Source organism: Python bivittatus, unplaced genomic scaffold (genome assembly GCF_059951505.1).
Source record: "Python bivittatus isolate LINGU-HERP-01145 unplaced genomic scaffold, Pbiv_v1 ctg000690_np1212, whole genome shotgun sequence".
NCBI lineage: Eukaryota > Metazoa > Chordata > Lepidosauria > Squamata > Pythonidae > Python > Python bivittatus.
This window is the reverse complement of record NW_028277096.1, coordinates 10750127-10773173: the sequence shown is the minus strand read 5'-3', so window position 1 is coordinate 10773173 and position 23047 is coordinate 10750127. Positions and strand designations below refer to the sequence as shown.

General features: G+C 39.4%; 2 protein-coding genes across 4 annotated transcripts in view; one reads left to right on the top strand and one right to left on the bottom strand.

Annotated features, from left to right (window-relative positions):
- Positions 1 to 5530, top strand: part of RABEP1 (rabaptin, RAB GTPase binding effector protein 1) — a 62701-nt gene extending 57171 nt beyond the window's left edge. For both annotated transcript variants that reach the window (XM_007421566.3, XM_007421565.3), the window contains 3 exons: positions 646 to 744; positions 1234 to 1350; positions 2047 to 5530. In XM_007421566.3, coding sequence (XP_007421628.1) covers positions 646 to 744; positions 1234 to 1350; positions 2047 to 2148 — 318 coding nt within the window. In that variant the 3' untranslated portion in view covers positions 2149 to 5530. The remainder of the gene's footprint in view (positions 1 to 645; positions 745 to 1233; positions 1351 to 2046) is intronic.
- A 97-nt stretch (positions 5531 to 5627) lies between these two features.
- On the bottom strand, positions 5628 to 22629 carry NUP88 (nucleoporin 88). 2 transcript variants are annotated; one of them, XM_007421567.3, is made up of 17 exons: positions 22278 to 22628; positions 20607 to 20776; positions 19525 to 19650; positions 19206 to 19292; positions 18911 to 19087; positions 17919 to 18105; positions 16866 to 17016; positions 16004 to 16102; positions 14784 to 14874; positions 13568 to 13669; positions 11480 to 11638; positions 10616 to 10741; positions 9328 to 9393; positions 7911 to 7991; positions 6657 to 6783; positions 6442 to 6560; positions 5630 to 6002 (listed from the first exon to the last, which is right to left on the bottom strand). In XM_007421567.3, exons 1-17 carry the CDS (start codon positions 22530 to 22532, stop codon positions 5939 to 5941), a joined length of 2187 nt encoding a protein of 728 aa, XP_007421629.1. In that variant the 5' UTR covers positions 22533 to 22628; the 3' UTR covers positions 5630 to 5938. The 2 variants fall into 2 exon arrangements, with proteins under 2 accessions (XP_088008637.1, XP_007421629.1); XM_088152511.1 differs by lacking the exon at positions 11480 to 11638 and having other exon boundaries at positions 5628 to 6002; positions 22278 to 22629.
- Positions 22630 to 23047: the final 418 nt, after the last annotated feature.

Below are 23047 nucleotides of genomic sequence, written 5' to 3'. Positions count from 1 at the left end.
TTGGATTACATTGATCTCCTATCCAAAAGTCTTCACATCATACTCAAACACAGAGTAAATTCTTATCTAGTGACTGCAGTTACTCCAAATTCTTGGGAGTGGGGGAAATGCTGTATGTCTTCCTTCCTAGTTATGCTGTTTGTTCCTGGACATAAACAGGAACTGATAACAGAGAACAATAGAGAGGGAAATGAAAGCATTTAGGTGAAACTATCAAAATAGTGTTTTTTATACTTGTTCCCCTCTTCTTTTTATGATAAAGTTTCTGCATAAAATTGAGGATCGTATTCAGAGTCACAAGCTACTTCATAGTAATGGTACCAAACTACATGTCAAAGGACTAATTAATGGTATTTCTGAGATTTTTCTGTACACCTGGAATAAAACTGCTTGCTCTGTGTACATCCTGACATCACACTTGCAAAATAAGTAGCCAGTGGTGTATCTGTAAGCAAAAGGAGCCAAGAAACTCCTGAGCCATAGAGGAGATTAAAATAATTGGTGATGGCTTCAGTTTCTGCTTTCAGTAAGGGAGAGGTTTTAGTAAGTGAACTGTTACACAAAAGCAAACATAGATAGGCTGAAGGTGGTTGGTTAGCAGTGGAGAGCTTTTAGTCCATTTAATAAGTTCTTCCATTTTCACAGTTGGAATCCACCTTGAAAGAAAAAATACAGCAGTTGGAAAACTTTCAGGAGAGAAAAAGTGGTCTCGAAGAGCAGCTGAAGAAGGAAGTTGCCACAAAGGTAAAAATTTTTATACGAGTGATATTAAAAGGATACTGAATTGCTACATGGGGATGGGACAGAAAATGCTCAAGCCTAGTCATTGGCTGAGGAACAGGAGAAGGTTGGATAGAAACAAACAAACAAAAAACGGTCACAGCGGAAGGGACTTAGTGGGATCAATACTGTATTTCTGAAATCAGCAAAACCAAAAAAAATTTCAAAGGAACACTCGAAACTCAGCAAGGCAGCAAATTAGATTCAGTATGTGCAGTCTATGCACACGGGGAATGGAGGATAGGAAAGGAGGAAGAGCGACCCCAATTTCATACACGCAGAGATGTGATTTGGATAAATCACCTTGAAATAGTGCAGTACAGATAGTAAGAGAATCTGACCTTTCCTAAAACCGTTCCAATCTTCTCTGACCAGGAAGGCCATCGTGCAACTACTTTTATAAGCACACCCATATTTTCATGGTGCAAAAATCATCGCTGTTTCCATTCCCAGGCTAACCTAGAGCAAATGATGTTCGAGGAGAAAAACAAAGCTCAACGGCTTCAAACAGAATTGGATGTCAGTGAGCAAGTACAGAGAGATTTCGTTAAGCTTTCTCAGACCCTTCAGGTGAGGCGGTCAGCTGGTGAACAGTACCAGTTCTTGGACTTCCTAGCCATTAGAATTAGGATTTCTTTCAGATGCTTGTACTATTTTTGCTCTGCTTGGTTGCTCCTGCCTTTCAAGGTCGTAGGATCTACCAGGCTCTTCCAACAAATAATGGTGATAAGTAAAATAGCTCTTCTTAATTTGCCCTTCTGTAAAGTTACTTCAAGCTCAGGGGAGAAACCATTTTTTTCTTTTAGAATAGTGGAACGTAAGCGTAGGAAGGGATCTTGGAGATTATCCAGGCCAACTCCTTGCGCAGTGCAGAATCCCCTATCCATCCAGGCTCTGTTTAATTTCCAGCAGAGGAGAATCCACCATCTCCTTAGCATTGTTGAAACAGCCCTTACCATTTGGAAATGTTTCCTGATAGCCAACCAAGATTTACTTCCTTGAATTTAAACAATTGTTCCTTGTCCTGTCTTCTGAAACAACTCTGAATAACTACTCCCCATCTTTTGCATGGCAGCCCTTCAGATACTCAAACACTGCTATCATGTCTCCCTGCAATCTTATAGTTTCCAGGCTAAACGTACCCAGTATCTCTACCCATGTGTTTAATCTATTGATTTTTAAAATTTACAGCCTAAGAGAAACTAAATTCCCCTTACAGATCGTCATTCTGTTAATTTTTGTTTTCTGTTGCTTATTTTTGCTTAGGTCCAGTTGGAACGGATCCGGCAGGCAGATTCCCTGGAGAGAATTCGTGCAATCCTCAATGATACGAACCTGACTGACATTAATCAGCTACCTGAAACATGACAGCCTCAATAGCAGAGCTGTAAAGCTACATTTTGGTTTTTGTTTTTTTTTTAACCCTCCTCTTTATAGCAAAACCTTTAATAATTATTTAATTCTAACTGAAAGAGCAGAAGATGACACAAGAGCCATGGTCCAAGTTGTGTTTCTGGGAGGGAGAGGAAGGTTTTCTGTGTGGGAAAGAAAGTTTCATACTGAGAAGATTTGCAGGACCCTCCAGGGTATCTGCCTTCAATGGAGTTGGACTTCTCCATAAAACTCCTTTTCCTTCATCCTCCTGCTCTGTTTTTTTCCCTTAACCTGATTCTGGAATACAGCATTCCCTCCCTCCCTCTCATCCAGACCCTCTTAAAATACTGTGATGGAAGTAGTTGCTGGAAATCATCTCCTCCCATCCCACCCCAAATCTTTTGGAGTGAAGCTACAATAGCAAGTTGGGCAGAAGGGGAAAATAGTATATTGTATTAATATTTTATATTAAAATATGAATTTATTTGCAGGACACTGGATTTTGGCTTTTTCTAGCTCAGTACATTTTTTGTACCTTGTATGTTGTGCTGGAAGAGCCCCAACTATTGTTAAAAACATGTACAGAATATGGGCAGGAGAGGATTGGAGAAGGCTGCAAATTCTCAAAAAAGAACTTAGGCACAAGGAAAGAATTGGATAATTAGAATGGAAAAATAATAAGTCACCTAAATTCTTGAGATGAAAACCAGGGAAACGAAGGTGCCCTTAAAAAAAATGTTTTTTTTTAACGATCACTTAGTGATACCATTCTGCATATGATACTTTGCCCTAGCTGAACTGAAGTTTAGCTTTTCATCATAGCATTATTTTTTGTGTGCTGGGCAGAATATAATGTATTCCCTCCCCACTGCCTTGAAAAGTGGAATAAATGGGTATTTAATCTTCCTAGAAAGAAAAGCAAGTAGAAATAAGTTACTTTAGTTTCTCTCATTACCCTCCCCCCCCCAAACACACAGTGCTGCATTGCAAGACAATATCAACATACAGCTGGATCCAGTGTTAGTTACACTTTTCTCACTGAAATACATGGACTTAAGTTAGTCACATGATCAGTACACATCTGATTTCCATGGGACAGAAAACTTAAGCTGTATCAAATTTATAGTACAGAGGTGTTTTGCGAATCTTCACTCAGATCTTAGAAGGTCTTTTGCTTTGTACGTATTGGTTTAAAGATTCTTCAGCCTTTGCGTTTAAAATTCCACCTTTAAGATAATGCTGAGACACCAGACAAGAAATGTTTGTGAAGCTGCAGTTATGCCTGTTTGGACTGAATACTTCTCCTGAAAAGCAGGTTATTTATGATAGAGGTCTGGGAAATCTTGTTTTGGAGTTGTATCCAGAGCAAGTAAGATGCATTAAACTCCATAATGGAAGTTTTTTGTAACTAGGTCTTAATGGTTCCAGCAGGACCCAAATGCAACTGATTTGCTGTGATCCAACTCTGAGGGGAAAGGAAGATGCTTCTCTGAATTTAGAATAGAGCTTTAAAAAAGTTAAAAATCTACAGTGGCACTTTGAATTAAGCCAGCATGAAACAACTTTGTAATTTAAGTGTTTTTTCCAGTCAGGAGGCTGCATGATTACCTGGGTTCCAGTAAGAGCTTATAAACTCCTAGGAACTGTTTTAAATAAGTTTAGTGTAAAGTAGATAAGATGTGTTTCATCCATGATCTGTATTTCTGTTGCATTGTTATTCTTGTGGTCAAGCAGTAGTTGAACAGATGGATGTTGAAGTGGACTAATGGAGTTGCAAGTAACTTTTCATTCCCAATTCTTCCACTCTCGCTACCAAGGTAGTAACCATTAATTACGACATTCATTTTCTGAAGACCAGAATCAATCTAACAGTCCTAATTTAATCATGTTTACTATTACTTGGTTCTTGGCTAACCAAGTATTGATCCAATATCTAGTTTTGTATATCTTATCAATGTAAATAGATGAACAGCCTGAGTGCTTCCCCGTTCCTGAAAAAGAGTTATTGTTCCATTTTACCTTTGGGTAGGCATGGACCATCAACTGAGCTTATCTGTTTCAGGTTTTCTGGGAAGTAATTGGGGTGAGGAGGAGGAGAAAGAACTTACATGGAATCAAGTTGCCCTAACTATGTAACTGGTACAAAATCAAAAAGCATTTGCTGGAATCCAGTCTGTTTCAATCTGCTGGTTAGAAAAAAAATATGACAACAAACATTGCAGTGACAAGATAGAGAAGTGGACTTATTACTAGGAATGAAGAGTTTGCTCTAATGATTTGCATTACTATGATTCTTTGTATCTTTAATATAGTATTAGAAGTGGATTTACCCTTCTTCCCTAATCCTGCTCATGCAACTGGTATATCATTAAATATGAGCAAAGATGGCTTTCCTTTTAGGAAGCAGCATTTTCAAAGAACCCTGCCAAATCTGATCAACCTCATCTAAGCATTTGTATTGAATTGGCTAAAAACTACATATTGTGATTCTGGTTAATTGGGGAGGTGATGCTACAATCTCTAAAGTAGTGAGATTAGCTGCTGTATTTCAGAATCATTGGGGAAAGAAATATTTAAACTACTGTGGAAGAGAATGCAGGGAGGATAGACCAGTAGTACATTTAAAATGTGTACATATAATTAAACTTTAACAAACATTGACAGTGTAATACTGTATATCCACAAGTCTACAAACCTGAGAATTATTATAAGCTGCCTGTTCATACAATTTTTTAAAAGGGAAAGCTTGTTTTAATGGCAGGAAATCCTCAGTTCAAAATTGATCTAGTTACACTTGAAAGTAAACAAATTGCTTTCATAATTAACATTTTTTAAAGGCTATATGAATCTGACCTTTTTAATGTAAAGGATTAGTTAATTTATACCATTAGTTTTCAGTCTCTCACTCCAAGCCTTAGCTACTACAAATAGGTATAATGTGGTGATCTGTACTGATTTAAAGAACAGGAGTTGTGTGCAGAAAGAGAGGAAAGAGCAGTAAGGTTAGGTCTGTTCTGTATACTTTTACAGTCTTAATATGTGCACAACAGGTTCTTCCAGCATGTCAAATGGTATACTTTTACTTTTGTAACTCCTGTGGCACTACTATACAACTTCTAACAATACAGTTTGGCCAAGGATAAGGGTGGGAGATGGGTAAGTAATCTATATAGTCCCTTTTTTAAAACAAAAACCTAGCCTTCAGATTCCACACGTTTGGAATTAAATTGCATTCCAGCAAAAGCCACTGGTGTCCTGTGAAACTGTGGATGTAAAATCCTGTCTACTGAATTTAAAAAAAATGTAACCATTTGTTAACTGTATTGGAGGTGTATCCTGCAAAAGTGTTCCAAATTAAAGGAGAAAAGTCTTGCAATTCTTTTCATACCTTCTTTCTGTTTAGATAAGCTTTGTACTAATTATCTAAGGGTTCATAAGGTTACCTCTGAAGATGATCTATGTGGTAAGATTTGGTGCAGAGGTTGTATTGTTTATTTTTATTTTGAAATAAGCAGTGTGTTATTACAAACATATATTTAAGTTGAAGTCACAAGAAATACACAAGTTCCTGTATTTTTCCCCACAAGCTATCAAAAGGGCAGAAGTCAGATGCCTTTAGCATCGCGCTTTCTGCAGAATGCTGCACCTTGCATTAGACTGAGAACCAGATGCATCTTCTAGAGAGTATTTAACAATGAAGTTTTTGTAAAAATAGTTCAGTTTATAAATTAGGAAAAAGGGCAGCTGATCATGTTTAACATTCCAAAAACTGAAGTCATGATGACTAAAAGGTTACATGATTCCTGATGTCATTTATTTGTTTCACCATCTCCTGAATGTGTTCTCCCCTGAAAGAGAAAAAATAAGTTGCTCTCTTTATCCCAGTTTTGAGCAAAGGCAATAAGAACAGCTTGCAATTTAAATCTTTATGAGATATTTTGGCTGGTCCACTGCCATTTGTGTATAACTAATATCTACAGAGTCTCACAAATTGCTTTCCTATTACTGGAAACAGAAGGGGGGGGGCTGTCACTCCCAGAAGGCTAGTAAGCACCCAAGTATTTAGGACATGGACAACTCCAGCCAGTGCATATCACTTATATACTGTACAGCATTAGTATAGCAGTTACCACCAGCCCTGAAACTCAAGCAATATGGAAGCCTGTGTGCCATGCATTTGCCATTAGCCAAATATCCAGGGGAGATGGGCGGCATACAAATTTAATTAATTAATTAATTAGTAATCAGTCTTTATGCAAGAAGCAGCTCAGCAAGCCATCAACTCACTCCTCTTTCAGAACCGCTTGGATACATTTCCTCTGATACGCGCTGAGATTGATGCTCGGCTTCCGTGGACTACTTCCCTTCTCCATTTTCCTCTGCTGGTAATCCTTTTTCATTTTAACCTACCGTACAGGAAAGCCACAAGGAGAAACACTTCAAAAATATTTTTCATATTTTAATTTTTTTAGAACCACTTTTACAAATGAGCCACCACTTACCTGCTTGATAGCATTGCCTAAATGCCGCAGCTGTTCTTGTATTGTTTGTAGTTCCTTCTTCATATCCTTTTCGCTATCGGACAGGACGGGCAGCTGTGAGTGGAAGCTACGGAGAACTTTCTTCATTCTGTGGCCACAAAGAGAATGTCAGGTTTCTAACAAGTGGAGATAGGGCTTTGCTATTTTTCAGACCACGTACCTAAACTATCTTCTCAGAATAGTGCTATGCTTGTAGAGTATATAACCATCACTTTCAAATTTACTTGTAGATTTTAGTCTTTTGATTTGGTGAGGTATGACATATACAGTGGTACCTCTGGTCACGAACTTAATTCGTTCCGCGACTCTGGTCGCAACCTGAATTGGTCGCAACCCGAATCAAATTTTCCCGTAAGGTTCAATGTAACTACGGTTAATCCATTCTGAACCATACATATTTTTTTTTTAAAACCACAAAAATATGAAACAAAATACAGTACAACTAATATAACAGTACAGTGCAGTACAAAGAGAGAGAACACCTTGCTCAAGGCGACTTCTGACATGGAGGACAGGTTATTGCTTGGAGGGAGAGTCCCCCTCCCTACAGGAAGCCACGACCACGTGTCACGGCAGGGAAAATGGCCGCGGATCCTGTTTGTCACCCGATGCGGAATTCGCGGACGGAAGCAAAATTTTGCGAACGGTGCTGTTTGTGACCCGAATTGGTCGTGAACAGAAGCATTCGTGACCCGAGGTACCACTGTACTTTTGTTCAAAAGTGAATTCATTTCACTTATGCTAATTAAATATTAGCAGAATTATAGGTTACTCTAATTACTTGAAGTTTGGCAAGGAAAAAGAGGGTTATCATACTACCAAGAATAATTTTTAGAAAGCTAGCAGCCCCTTTTTTCTAAAAAGCTTAATACTGCTAAAGCAATTTTCACATTGAGTGAAACAATAATATTTGGTTTTGGTTTGGCTTAGCAGAATTTGTGAACCCAATAAAGTTGTTAGCTGACATTTTACTGAAGCAGCTCCAGAGGTAAAACTGCTTATCCATTTTTGGTTTCTTGGGATGCAGCCTGCAGCTGTCCTTCCACAAACTCAGCTTTCTTTTTCTATTAATACGCATATTATAATTTAGAAAGAAGTTCTGTTTAACGACGGCTTCTGAGCAAGTCTGCAGTAGCTTCTTTAGCAGGAAGTTAGAGTATTCACTTTTATAGTTACTCCAGGGCATCACAGGACCCTGTAAAATGACACCCTCACCTGTTCACAATATCCTCTTGTTTCTCTTTGGCTTCTTCATATTTTTCAGCCAAACGCTCTGCCATCTCCCTCAAGCTTTTCCTTTATGAGAAGAAGAGCAACACACATTTGTTTTGTCACGTGTAAAACTGATGGAATCGATCTGTTTCTTAAGTCATTACCTTCACCTCCTAATGGATACATCTGTTGCTATCCATTTCCATGATCCCTACTAGCAGCATTTGGGGGGAAGGCAGAAGAGCCCCAAGATACAGAACATATAACTTCACTTAAATTCCTCTAGGGCTAAACATTGGGCCTGCTGATGTTAACACAGAGGAAAAGAAAAAGCCCAAAGGTATCTGTCTAGCCAATGAGTTTCTTTATGTTGACCAAACACAATAAATTCCACAAACTAAGCCTTACCCTATCCCTGGAGTGAGCATCGTATGGCTTCCTTAAATGCTGGAATTCAACTTCCTTCATGGGAATTATAATTCTTGGGGTGGGGGGGACATAGGTTCCCTACCCTATGCCTCCCTTTGTTTACTGTGGAACTTAAGACAAATGCTCCTTCCATATACCTCAGATTCTTGGCCAGCATGGAGCAATGGTTAGAATCTACTGTCCCAGCAGATGCATGCACATGTTAACCTTGGTTAGGTTCTTTTGTAGCTTAGCAAGTTGTGTGAACAATCTGATTTGTGTACAGTTCAGTTTTACAAACTCAGAAAACGGTTGAATTCAGTCACCAGATTGAGGTTCAGCAACTTGGGTCAATAGCCATACAAGTTACTTCCTATAATGCCTGCCTGCCCAGTCTAAGATAGATGAATTTCTCTAGTTCAGTGATACCTATTGATATATGGCAGTAACTCTCTAAAGTCACACACCCATGGGCTTTTGAAACTCTATAAACCAAACCATTCTAGCTATTGAATTAGTAAGTGAATCTGGAATAGTTTTTGTAGGAAAATATTCTGTATCATTGACTTTTGGCTAGTTCCATGGGACAACCCAGAACTTTGAACCAAGAAACCAATCATAGTTCTTTGTATAGTTTTGCTGTAAAAGGTCACCATTCCGTCTGGCTACAAACATTTAACAAGGCTATTCTGTCTCCTGTCCTGCAATTAACTGCTTCTGGTTCTCTCATAACTCTTATGTGGTACCAGCTGTTCCACAGAGTGACATGAACCGGTTCTGTTGCAGCTGGTCAAAGAACTGCCATTAAGAACTCATGCTGAACTTGCTTCTCCTAATCTCCATCCCCAGTTCTTTGTCCGTCATGTCATTTAGACTGTAAGCCCTGAGGTTAGGACACGTCCTACTCAAATAGAGAGTCATTCTAGGATTCTTTTTGGCTAAGAAATAAAATATACATGGTTTAAATCAATCAAAGGTGGGCCAAACTCCTCACAAATGGGTTGGTCCTTACCTTTCTTCTCGACAGTAGCCAAGATCTTCCAACTGTTTTTTTTTCTGTTCACGCAACAATTTCACCCTGAGGTGGAGAAAAGATTAAAATGTTAGATTGGAAACAATGCCTCTAACCATATTTGTTGAGTAATATATTGCAGAAGTTAAACACATAAGGCTCTAATATTTAAGGTAGATACCTAAATTAAGCAATCAAGAAACTACTATTAACTCTTCTATCCCAAGGACTAAAGCAGAAAAATGTAGAAAAATTAAGCACAAACTATGGGGAAAATGGAATTTCCTTCCATTTGTACAGCTCTTTAAATAAATAAATAAATGATGGGGGGGGGAGCAGAAAAACAGAATAAATGCTTTTCTCAGAATAATACAGATTATTTTTGAATAATATATAGATTTCTCAACTGTATTACACTTAGTTAAGTCAGCAGAAAATAAAGAGGAGTGCAGGCAGTAAGTAAAAGAGGAATCAAAATTCTGTTTTAGACTTTTACTGAGCTAGTTTGATAACGTATAAGCAGAATTGCCCATTTTTAGAAATACTTGTGGAATCAAAATGCAGGACTCAAATGCAAAATAATCAAGGCTTCACTGCAGTGTTTATTAGACAGTACATACTGGAGGGGACCCCACCAAGAGATAGTGAGAGACACCCCCTGCAGACAAAAGAGATGCTCTGATATTTATACATTTCAGGAAAGGGGAAGGGAAAAGGATGCATATATACATATTCATATGATGATGCAGGCATACATAAGTAATAGATCGCAAGTTACTTTCTGCCCCTCTGTTATCTACTACCTACAAGAAAAACAACAGCCTTACTGAGAAGAAGAAATAAATCAGTTCAAGGTGCCAAATGGCAGGAAGAACACATCCTCCTTCAAGACAGATACCTTAGTAGTTCACACCAGCTCCACGGGTGCTGCACGTTCTTTTATGTTTCAGTTTTATTAAGGAGCTCCCATTCATCTGAAGCCTTAAAAGAAATTTACCTTTTTCACCCAAAAAATGTATTTTCCCCATATACTGTTATACACATGTTGCAAGTCATTTAAGTGCCCTTTTCTGTACCATTTCTGTTTTTACAGTGCTCTTGCAATGGAATACACTTTCTGAAACATACTGGGCCCAAATAAAAACTTCCTTAGTGGCACTTTAGATCCTTCTCTATTTTGTTTAGGGCAGCAGAACAAATTCTTTGAAGACCTAAAATGGCTCATTTTAATCACTATAAGAAAATTAGCAAGCCGTTCAACAGGATTTAGAAACAGAGCCAAGGTTACCTTCGCTGGATTTCTTCTCGGGCCAGGTCCTGTTTCAGAATATATTCTTCACGGAAGACTTGGGTGGCTCTACTTAGAAGCTGAAGGCATTCTTCTGGGGGAGGGGAAGACTCTTTATCTGCAGCCCTTTAAAAAAAACAACAAGCAAATGTGGAACATCCAAGGTTAGAAAAGGATGCGTTTACATGACAAACATGTAAATGAGATGCCTTCTTCTTTGCAACTACAATCTGAACATAAGGTTCAATGTAAACAAAACCCATTCTTATGATAAAGTACTAGGATGACTACATGAAGAAGACATAGGGTGTCACTTCTCAAAAAGTGCCTTAACTGAAATAAGATTTGATAATTCATTTATATTTCTAGAGCATCCCATCTAAAGGGCTCAAAGAGGGCAAAGAATGTTGAAATCAACATTTGATAAAGCTCCCAAATCAATTCCCCCATCCCTTAGTCAGCCAGAAGACACTATGAGCCTAATAATTCAGTTGGAACCAGCAGAACGGCTTGTACGCTCTGAATCTCCACCAGGCTTGCATGAAAGAAGAATAAGGGATTTAGGGCGATAGCAGAAAAGGTGCAAGAACAGCCAAATACAGAATGAGAGACTTTCAGCCAGAAGAGAAAAGTCTAATCATGAGACCAGTGATAAGAATGAGCTTTGGTGGTCCATCCCAAACAAGATGCAGCGCTCATGCTGACTCCAGCACTTAACAGCCAAAACAAAGAAAGCAATAACACACAAGCTCTCCCAAGACCTATGTGGAAAGGGTCTGTCTTCGTACATGGGTGGGGAAAGGCAGCAAAGTAACAAAAACATTTATATGAAATTAGAGTTCCACAAAGAGAAAGATTTTATACTTCAGCAACAATGGATTTGCAGAGGTGCGAGACAAGATGTTTCGGATATGTGTCTCAAAGGAGTCCTGTGATTCAGCTAGGATGCGGAGAGGCGAGGTAAACGTCTGAGGATCTTCCGTGGTGCACAGAAGTGGAGGGCATGTTGGGTGGACTGTGGAACTGTCAAAACAAATGTCAGGCATCTATTAATATCAACAATTCTCCTCCGCCCTTCTTTTCACTAGGTTCCTTGAACATTTATAACCTTGCTACTGGTTGTCAAAAAATCATGGCTTGCATTGCCATTGGAGAGTTCTATCCAACTCTTGTGCAGAAAAATTGGGGAAGAGAGAGGCTTATTCAATTTTATATCTTGCTGCTAATTCTTCTAGCAAGAACCCCCTAGGGAGAGAAGGGGACAATCTTTCCTTCTTTTCCATGAAGACAAAATAAAGAAATCAAGGATTTTTTTTTCTCCTTATAGGTATGCTTGCAGAAAGTATTGCAGGGTCTACAAAATTGCAATGGAAGGACAATTCACCACTTTCTCCCCATCCCACAAACTCTCTATTAAAAAATTCTTACATTTATTTTTCTTCCAGATATGGTTTCCTGGAAAATCCTAGCAAGGCAAATACTTAAGCCTAGTTTTTAGGACATAAGGTTCCTTTCTATTTAACTAGGAGACAGAATCAGTCTGGAAACTGGGAAAAAGACATTTCTTTTCTAGTTCTATTCTTGTAGGAAGCACCAGAGATGCCTCATTACTACTTTTTGAACAGTCTACAAAGTTTTTAAGCTTTTGGTTATAGGCCATGTAATTTGCAGATCCTTATTAACAGTAGAGTGAAATACTGAACTTCATAGATATATTAAACAAAAGCCAAGTGTATAAAGGTTGTCTCAAGAAGTACTAGAAGAATTCAAATTCAGTGAAGGCTGGCGGCAGCAAGCATATCCTGAAGGAGTTAGCCAGACAACACAATTTCTAGTAGATATACTGTGTCAGGGGAAAAACCACGTTAAACACGGGAGGCAGACACACCATAAAACAAGTCACTTCAAAGTTCTAAAAGCTTTATTAAATGTTAGTTCAACAGCAAGTAAAGTTCAACCAATAGCATACGTGGTACTCACTTAGATTCACATTGCAATGTCGTGACCATTTTAATCGAGCCGTCAGGTAAACAGCTTGACCAAAATGGTACCGACCCCCTCAGATGCAATCCTTTTTATCCTTTAAAACCACAAACCACAGACATGACTCCTAGGTTTAGCAACTGATTCATAACGTCCTTGGTGCTAATTTTACCATACCTTCCTGTTCTATTCCCATCAGCAAGTTGCTTAGTTTTGCATTTGACTTTTCCTGTCATTGCCCTACAGGTCACAAGAAGCTAACCTGGCTTTATCAAATGCAATCAAAACTAACATTAAACAATATAGAAGGCTACTAAAAGTTTCCTCTCACAACAGTATAGGAGAAAACTGACATGCTGTTTGACATGATAGACAAGGTAACAAAGTAATACTTCAAACAAAGAAGTAATAGAAAAGGTGCAAGGTTTTACCTTAATTTCTCCATGAACAAAAATAAAGCACATAACTCTTAGCAATTAAATTCGCCCAAGATATGAATTCACGTTAAGGATCTCTACCTCCAGTTTTGTCCAATATTTGAATTGACAATCCAGGATCCCCAACTAGTTGTCAACCAAAAACTGAATCCAGTACATGTAACTTGAGGAGGGTTTGTAAATGTGAAGCAAAGAGTAGGTTGATTAAACAGGGTAATATTGCATTTGAATCTGTGGGTAACCTTAATAAGATTTGTGGAACAAGTTACCTCATAATCTAAAACAGTGTTTGGCAACTTGAAGATAGGTGGACTTCAACTCCCAGGATTCCCTATCCAGCATGTCTACCCATCTTAAAGTTGCCAAAGTTGAGAAACACTGATCTAAAATTTAAGCAAAACCAAGAAAAAACACATTAATATTTATGATCTGTAACTGCACTTGTAAACAGCAATGCTTTTCACTCATTGAAAACTTAAGGTAAAAATATAAATATGACTCTGGCATAGATTACAATTGGCTTCATACTTACAGAAGAGGCCTCGTAATGCATTCGTAGGTCCTGGTGATGCAAACCATTGTAGGGCCCAGAATATCTGAGACAATCCAAAACCCTCTAATTGCGGCAGGTTGTCTATAGGAACAAAACATCTCTTTAAACATTCTGGCAGTCCTAGCAGCAGAAGAACAGCTGGGTTTACTACATTTAGACTAAAAAGTAAAAGTTTCTTCCTCTCTACTGAGGGAGCTATTTAGCTCCAATTGGGATGGGCAGTATGACCTGGGTATACTGCCTGCTTCTTAAAAAGGTCTGAGTGACTACTTCTGAATTCCAGGTATCTTCAGTTCACAAGTCCTGGAAGTACCTACTGCCTTCCTTTATTCTAGCACAGCTTTTCCTAGCCAAATGTTTGACTACTGTATTTATTTATTTATACAATTTATAGGCCACAACAACTCGGGGCTACTTACAATTAGAATTAAAAAAGAAAAAAAATACAAAACACAAAAAAAAAATCATGAAAGCCCCCAGAAACAGCATATAACCAAAAAAATCCACCCAACAGGGGCTCAACCTTCACTCTGCCCCAGAGCCTGGGAGAATAGCCAGTTATTAAACTTCCAGAATGTCATCAGGGTGGGAGCTATCAGGGATCTCATTCCAGAGGGCAGGTGCTATAACAGAGAAGGCCTGCTTCTTGGGTCCCACGAGATGCTGCTGCTTAAGCGATGGGAGCCAGCGCACACCCACTCTATCTGATTGTACTGGATGGGCAGAAACAACTGGAAACAGGCAGCCCCTCAAATAACCAGGTCCAATGCCATGACTACAACCCTCATCATCCCTAATCAGCACAGTCACTCTTCCTGGTTGGACAAAATGAGAGTTACACTCCAATATATCTGAAGAGTGTAAAGTTGGGGACTATGACATTTAGATCTATAAAATCAAAGATCCAATCTACAAAATTCTCTTAAACTTTATTTTTCCTATAACAGACAACTCTACTTATTTGCAGCACACCTCACCCCCTACACAAAAAAAGAGTCCCCCCAAACCAATCTCAATCTCAAATACATGTTGTATTCCCTTGGCTCCTACACAATTATCAACAAAGCCAACATACTCTTGACCGTTGCAAATGTTACGACAGCTATCTGTAACTGTTCTCAAGCAAAAGTCTCCAAGGATAAGCTGCATGAAGAACACTGGTTGGAGAAAAGGTGGAGGCTGCACTGGCTCTTACCTGCATGGTAGAGGCTTGGTACAAAGGATATGCTCCACAAAGCACTTCTGTTCTGCCCCAAGTTCTTGCAAACTGTCTTTGTCTTCTTCATCTGAAACAGCAAGTCCACTAATTTAAGCACACAGTACACCTTGCTCTGTAAGGCAAGCATAAGAAACCCTTTTCTATAAAGGGGATACCCACATTCCCTTGGGGTATTTAATAGCAGGCAGGGTCAGACTGATAAGGATATAAAACAATGTGTCACTTTTAGCCAATAACTGTTCATATTCCATTCTTTTCTGCCATCTGACAAACGTTTGAACTGATTGCTTTCAGAGAACTTCTGAAAATAGGCCGAGAGTTATTCATTTGTGCCACATAGGACACAGGTTATCTTCATTTTTCCTAAGAAAAGCTCACAATTCTACTAAACAATTGACATACTGCACTTTTGACACCATGAAAACAATAATTACATGCTTGAAAACTCTAAATATCTCTCTGGTTTCTTGCAACTCTCGGGCCCATTTTAAAAAAGGCAAATACTTCTTAATTCTTAAAGAATTGCACTTTTAGGGACCAGAGGCATGGGTTTTTAACAGATATGATCAACAATAAAAAGGTTCAGTTCTCATGAAATAGCTAAACTATGGCTTAACTGAGAGTCTGATGGTTATGCTCCCTCCTGCCTTAGGTCATTCCTCACTTTTTTATTCAGGCAAACTGCAGCTTTCCTTTAAACTGGATTTGATCCACAGTTTAAAGTGAAACACTAATTCCAGTTTGCAGGATTCAGATGTCACAACAAACTGCCTAGCCTATTCATTTTATACATTTTTATATCACACTGCTGTGTTGAAACACAAAGATAAAAAAGCAAAATAAAATGACAATAAATTAAACATAACTTAAAAGCATTCATAAATATATATAGAACGTATGAAATATGCATTTTAAAAGTGGTGAAAAACACATTTAGCACATAGCATTCTCACAGAAAGGTCTGCTGAAGAATAGGATCCAATACAGGCCTAGAAAATACAGCAGCAGTTGCTTCCCGAATATCAGGAGGAGAACACTCTAAAGAGCAGAAGCCACCAAATAAAAAGGCTACTTATGAACACACTAGTATCTTACCTTTTTAATATATATTAAACTCAAGGGAATTGTGAAAGTCTAAGTGTGTGTTGTTTTTTAAAAAAAACAGAATTACAAGCCAGGAGGACTGAGTAACTCACCAGAACCAAGGAATTTGTGTAGTTTGTTGATCCAGGGGAGGCCAATACTATGTACACCAGCATCATGTGTGCAGTGGTAGCGAGAGGGACATTTGGGATCTGAAAATATACGTAAGGTTTGTGTTAATGGGATGACCCAAACTGACAAAAGACAGATTTCACACATGCATGTGATATGAGAACAACTTGAAAAATGGAAATCTACCAGGTTTCTTATATGAAGCAGTTCCATCATCTTCCAACACTTATTTCAGCTGCTCATGACTGTATAGTAAAAACAACTTGAAAAATAAGACAAGGGCTTTACATAAACAATTTTCTATCATCTAACAAAACAATTAGAAATCATCTAACAAAATGATATAATTAGAATAGAAAACAATTTGCTTCTCTTGTTTCTGCTCAAAGCATAAAGCATGTATCTACATGATGATCTGCATTATATCTTTACATACTGCATTTCTTTCAGTGACTCATAGTGCAAGGCTGTGCATGTCTACTCAAAAGATCTACTGCGTTCAACTGATCCTGCTTTAAATAAGTGGTACAGGAATACCATTTCAGGTCACACTGGCAACTCTCCTTCTTCCATTTTACCCTCACAATAGTTCTATAAGGTAGATTAGGCTGAAAGACAGTGGAAGATCCAGTCACCCAAACAACATTAGGATTAAGCAGGGATTCCAAACTTCGGTGCTCCAGGTACAATGCTAGAGCTTTCTGTACGTGTATTTTATGTGTATTTAAAAAAATATTACATTATTTTCTTATATGCCCTAAAAGGCAGATTTATCAGATATTAAATGGACAAGGTGAAAGAGAGCAAAACAAAAGTAAGAGAAGTAATGACTTGTGTTCTTACCTCTGTGCAATTTAATTGGACAGGAGAAATCTGACTCCATAGGTTCTTCCCCTTCTCTGGAGGCCAGTCTCAGGGCAAGCTCCAGTTCAACACACTCAAACACATAGAGTGATGGAATGAGGTCAGTTCTGGAATCCCAAGACTTGACAGACTACAGGGAACATGGCAATGATTCTATTAACATTTTCAGCTCATGATCCCTTGAGACACATCGAGTTAAATTCATCTAGAAGCATTATTCCATGGAGGTGGAATGGAAGTGCACGAAGTGGCACTCAGTCTACCTTCAATCAGTAATCGATCAGCTTAAATGCCTGACAAGGGTGCATTCTTCCCTTTCCAGCAGCCTATTGAATGGTGAGGGTGAAACATATTTCTCCAGTAGGGATCACGTGTTTTGAAATGTTCGTTCTGCACAGCATTGTGATTGTAAGGCAAGAATGGAGAACACTGGGGAAGTCAGAGGCTGCTTCTCAGCCTCCTAATCTTCTGTGTGATGTCACCAGAAGGGGCAGAACCAGAGATTTTAGCATATTCTTTAAACCTGGGGTAAACAGATTAAGGAAGATGACGACCACAGGAGGGTTCCCAGAGGCAGATTATTCCAATACCTCTCTGAAAGATGCCCAAGTATCTGTATGGGATCAGAACTATGAAACTGAAAGTCATCCATTTTATTACTGAATTGCTGCAGTGCAAACGTAAAGGGCTAGGGAGCAACATGCAACCTATGGGTTACTCACCACTGCTATAAGGTTATACTGTAGCACTACACTGTTTATTTTACCTCAGATTAGTATGCAACATCTTTATAAGAAATCTGGAAATACAGCAAATGATTTCTTGCACAGTCAGACGCCTAAAAATATACTTAAACGTTTAAAGGGATTTTATACTCAGGCGATTTCACCCTCTAGCCCAGATTGTTTTGGGGAAAAAACTGTTTTTCAGGATCTTAGGCATGGATCTGTTCCAATACAATTTGATCCTTTCATCTGGAAAATGTTAGAGCTTCCTGCATGCAGAACGTAAGGCAAACAGAAACATACATACCATCTGTTCATCATCTTCTTCTCCCTCTAGTACCACACAGTGATAAAGCATTCCTGATTCGGTAGCAATCACTAGGATGTTAGGAATACATGGAACACAGAGAACTGCACAAGCATCATAGCCATAATTGTCCTCAGCTGCAGGATACATCAGCAATGGGCCCAGCAGCTTGCCAAGGTTACTGGTGCTAGAATAAGAATCATTTCAAAATGAGTGAGAAGCTGTTTAAGAATAGCGTTAACTTTTATCATCACTGCTCTGCCAAATAAACCAGACTGCTTGAAACAAGAAAGTTGTTTATCTTACTTTTTACTGTTTGCTGTAAAAATTGAGTTACCTGAGCTACCAGGAGCTAAGAAAGTTCCATGGTCTGGCATATTTATCTTGAGAATAAACAAAAAAAATTCTTATATTTTGTAAAAATCTAATGAAATTACACCCGTGGAAGCAATCACTTGAACCACACTTCAGAGAAGTGACTTAGTTCTAAGCACTGCTAGGGGCAGATTGGAGAATACGTAGATGCTACCTTCTTAAAAGAAACAAATGTAATCAACCGTTATGCCAAGAAACCATAGACATTGGATGCCTTTCTAGGCATCCTACTATTGGTGCCTTATTCATAACCATGAAACGTCCTCCATGTATTTGCTTTGCATTGGATGCAAAGGCTTTGTCTGCTCTTTCTTGACTCTTCATCAGTTTCACTGTAGTGCCCCAGATCCTGGCATAATGGGAGAATATTTGGGAAGCAAATGCAAAACCCTGCCAGCATCAGATAACTCAAAACTTTCTGAGGCACAGTACCAATGGCAGAAGATAAAGGCTGTTGTTTAGAAACAGTTGATTTCCGTTCAGCCTTTTAAAACAATATTATTTTTCAGTCAGTGTCTTTATAACCTCCTATTATCTGTACATTTGATCAAGTACTCTCTAGTGCAGATACATTTTTAAAAATGTCACCAGGCAAACTATCTTACTGAGGTCTTTACCTGTGCAAGAGACTAATGTAGATCAGAAAAGTCTCTCCATTTTCATACAGGATATACAGAGGATATGCCAGTACTTCCCCTTTCTCTCTCTGTCCAGTTATGTTCTTAGGAACTGCTGCCAGAGGTCCAAAGTCAAATGCCACTGCAGTCTCTCCTATCAACGCTGTATATGTTCTCCTGAAGCAGAAAAGGCAGGCAGAGACTTCAGTTTGCAGTGACTCTAAACACAGATCCAGTTTCCAGACAAACAAACAATAGCTGAGCATGCCTGGAGAGAAGGAAGATTCAGTCTTACCCCTTATTAAGTCTCAATGTTTCCTCATCAGCATCTGAAAGAGTTATCACTTTCACAGGCGTCTGGGGTGAACTCAAACTATAAATCCTATTAAACAAAGGAAGGTTTTTTTAAAAAAATCCCACATGATTATTTCTACAGACTGAATATCTGTAAGTGTACATTTCAATAATTTTCCATATTACTTGTTTGGATTTTTTTGCAACAGCAGAAGTATTCATACGAAAACAGGAATGGCCTTATTAAGATGCAACTTTAAGAAAAGTTACGTTTCTTTGTATCTCTTAAATACAATCCATTCAGAGCAGGAAAAGGTTACCTTATTGTGTTGTCAGATGTTAATAGCACAATATGGGGTTCCAGAGTCTCACTGGGGTACCAAGCAGCATGCTTCAGGGTCAGGGACGTTGAACTGGTGAAGAACCTTTCAGCAATAGGTATGGTGCTGGAAAACAAGTTTCCAAAAGCAAAGATTCTGCATTTCAGCCACAAAAAGGTTGATCATTCATTCATCTGTTGCAGTGCTTTAACCAGCAGCTTATGTGCTTATGGTCATGTTTATGCTATGAAAAAGTTCATCCACTGACTTTTGCAGACCAGTCTGCTCTCAGAGACATGGAACTAAGATGGCCTGATATTTTCCTGACTGGCTTCCCAGTTAACCCCCTATTAAAAATCCTGCCCCCAACCTCAATCTCTTGCCCCATCTTAAGTTCTAAACTGCTTCCCAGAACACCTTCATGATACCAGTTTTATTCAAATCTTTCTGCACACCTGCTTTTTCATTGAAATCTTTAGCACCCACCTTCATACTTTAAATACATATAACTGAAACGATGAAACATTTCCAAAGCAAAGCTGCCTGTGATGATCCAGACAAAGCAAGGCAAATATAGCACAAATAAGATATACTGTTCCCAGAGCCTGAAATATCCAGAATAAAATATCCTTTTTAGGTCAAGTCTAGCAACAGTAATCTTCATTACTACAACTCAGTCACCTGTTTGAAGCAGTATGAAAGATTGCGTTTCATAATGCAATCCAGCAATGTCCACAGGGGGAGTCAAAACAGGCAAGTTGGCAGTGGCCACAACACAATCCAAGCCCTGCCCCTTTGTATATGTTTGTGATGTTGGGAGGGGTGTGGATTACACTGCTGCATCTCAAGTCTTGTCAGTTTGATCCCCATTCTGGGGGTGCTATTGATGGAACCTGCATAACTGAAAAGGGTCCTTTTAAATATTGCACATGAGAACATCAGCAAACAAACTGCTCTCCAGTGGCACCACGACAAACCCAAAATTGTCTTGACACACCCAACATGATAGAAAAAGAGAAATGGTAAACCAACCTTAGCTGGTTCTAAAGCTGATTATCAATAGGAATGGAAAGTCTACATACCTACAATTAATGGTAGATCTTCCACCTTCAAATTCAGAATTTTTCCCCCAACGTTTAGGTAACTCCAACACCATTAATCCTTTTGTTCCTATTAGAGCCACATGCTGTTGCAGAGGACTCAATGCGGTTTGATACACTTCAAAAAAGGGTGAATTTATGCAGAGAAGAATCTGAAAACCAAAATAGATTCGATTAGTTCGTTTGAGGCATTTCAATCCCTTAGCCTAAGGGCTGATACACTATGCTAAGCCCTGGTTTGCTTAACCATGACCTGTTGAATAAACTTAAATTGGGTATGTTTTCACAACATGCAAAGCCATGAACCACAACCTACAAACCATAATGGCTGTGTTCACACAAAAGGCAGCACATACAGCTTTTCAGTCATAATATTACTAGTAACTACCAATGTTTAAAGATCTATGTGCAACTAGATTCACAACTACAATAGGTGACTGAGAAGGTGGCAACCATAGGCAAAAGGAACAGTTCACTCTTCCAACTGAAGCAGCTGTATGAAAAATATAGCCTTTGGACACTGTGGAAAGCAATTCCTGGTTCAGAAGACCAGTTTGTCAATGAAGCTTTATACTTTCTCTATTTATGTACCTCTTGGGTGCCCTGCTTAGAAAAAACCAAATTGCATTTCTTCTGCCTTGCCAATTTACGTGAGATGAGAGCAAGAAATAGCGAGAGGGAAAAACCTCACAGAAATTGCAAGACTGTTTGGAGACTATATTGCTCCACACTACAGGCAAGTCCAAGCATTCACATAACCAAATGCTTTTCCATACATCTTCAACCAACCTAACTACCAGATAATCAATATTTCTTTTCATCTCATTTATGAGTCATCTCATAACAAAGTTCAAGAGAAGGGCAATTATTGGAAAAAACAATCCATGACAGAATTCACATTACAAGAATATGCATCCAAATAAGTCACATTAATTAAAAGCTAGAAATCAATTCAAAGCTAACTGCAAGCACAGATATAAAATTACATTTAATGTTATCTGTGATAGGAACATTAACTTTGTTTGGTGCCAAATAGGAACTCAAGAACAGTTGCAGTCTTGCTGTCTCCTACAGAGGCCACTTGCACTTCTATACAATCACTTTCTTCGCTGGACACCCTCACTTTTCCATGGAAAACTGAACTCTTCTGACACAACTCAATTTGTGGACTCCACACACACTGAACGACCAAAACACACAGTGCATCACCCTGGGACAAAAATGTGGTTGCCCATGCCTATGGTTCTATGCATGATGCAAACACAGCCTAAGGGAGGGAGGGACAAGGAGTTCCTTCCACACATGTGATGCATAAAGTTCATAGACATGTTCCTTCCTAGGCAAGGGATATGAATTGTCTCCACAAGCAAAAAGCTAGCATTTCAGCAAGGTGAAGCTGGAACTCTTCTTGACCTGCTGCTCTAAATATGCAGGGTTTTTTTTTCCTTTTAAAACAGAGGAGCAAGTAACATTTCCAGATGGAAATGAAACTGGAACCATCCTTCCAGGAGAACGGGCTTGCACAGGAGAAACCGTGCCTAGGGCTTTCTCTTCAGCATGCAATTATTACGATCATCATCATCGATATCAGGGAGCCTCCGTGACCTGGCCTTCCCACTAAGAACCAGAGGACCCGACCAAGAAACGCCCCACCTGGTACGAGCCCAGGCTGTCGGCGTCGTCGCCAAGATGCCTCAGGCTGAGGACGCAAAAGGCGGCGCGTTCCCGGTCCCACAGGAAGAGCTCCCCGCCGATGCCAAACATCAGGTCCTGCGGGAGGACTGGCCTGGCTTGCTCTGCCTCCGGCCCGGCTTCAGCGGCCTGCTCTCTCAGGCGACACAGCACAGCATGGTGAGGCAGCTCGGCCCACCAGCGCTCTCCCAAACCCGGCGACGCAGCAGCCGCCATCGTCGCTTCAGCGAGGCGAGTGGAACGCGGGTCGCTTAACAGCCGGCTAAACGGATCTGGCCTGGCCGCCTCAGAGCGCAGAACTACAACACCCAGCGTGCATTTCGGCGGGGACCATAGAGTAGTCAAATTAGAGTCTAAGTTGCTTGGCGGGTTTTAACTCTTCTCCTCGCCCTAGCGGCAGAAATGAGAAATCCAAGAGGTTGTATAGGTTGTGGAAGTTTTCTCTCCCTCCATCCCTCCAAATGGGAAATGTATCATTAAGAGATACATTTAAGGTGCCGGCCTGGAAAGCAGGAGACTGTAGTAGCAGTAGTAGTAATAGTAAGCACCTTGGATGCAATCTCAGAACATCTGGAGCACCACTTGAACACCAATGGCATTGATAAAATCATCAGTCAATTGCAAAAGGCAGTTTTACTTGGAACAGCTTATATCCTGTGACAATACCTTTAACACCATCAAACAACATCTGCTTATCCCAGGTCCTTGGGAAGGATTCAATAGGTGGATAA

Coding starts and splice junctions, on each gene's coding strand:
- NUP88 (XM_007421567.3), bottom strand. CDS start 22,532: ATGGCGGCTGCTGCGTCGCCGGGTTTGGGAGAGCGCTGGTGGGCCGAG. Junction 19,088..19,205: donor ACATTGAGACTTAATAAGGG/GTAAGACTGAAT, acceptor TTTCTGCTTCAG/GAGAACATATACAGCGTTGA. Junction 6,003..6,441: donor CAAGCGGTTCTGAAAGAGGA/GTGAGTTGATGG, acceptor TTTCTCTTTCAG/GGGAGAACACATTCAGGAGA.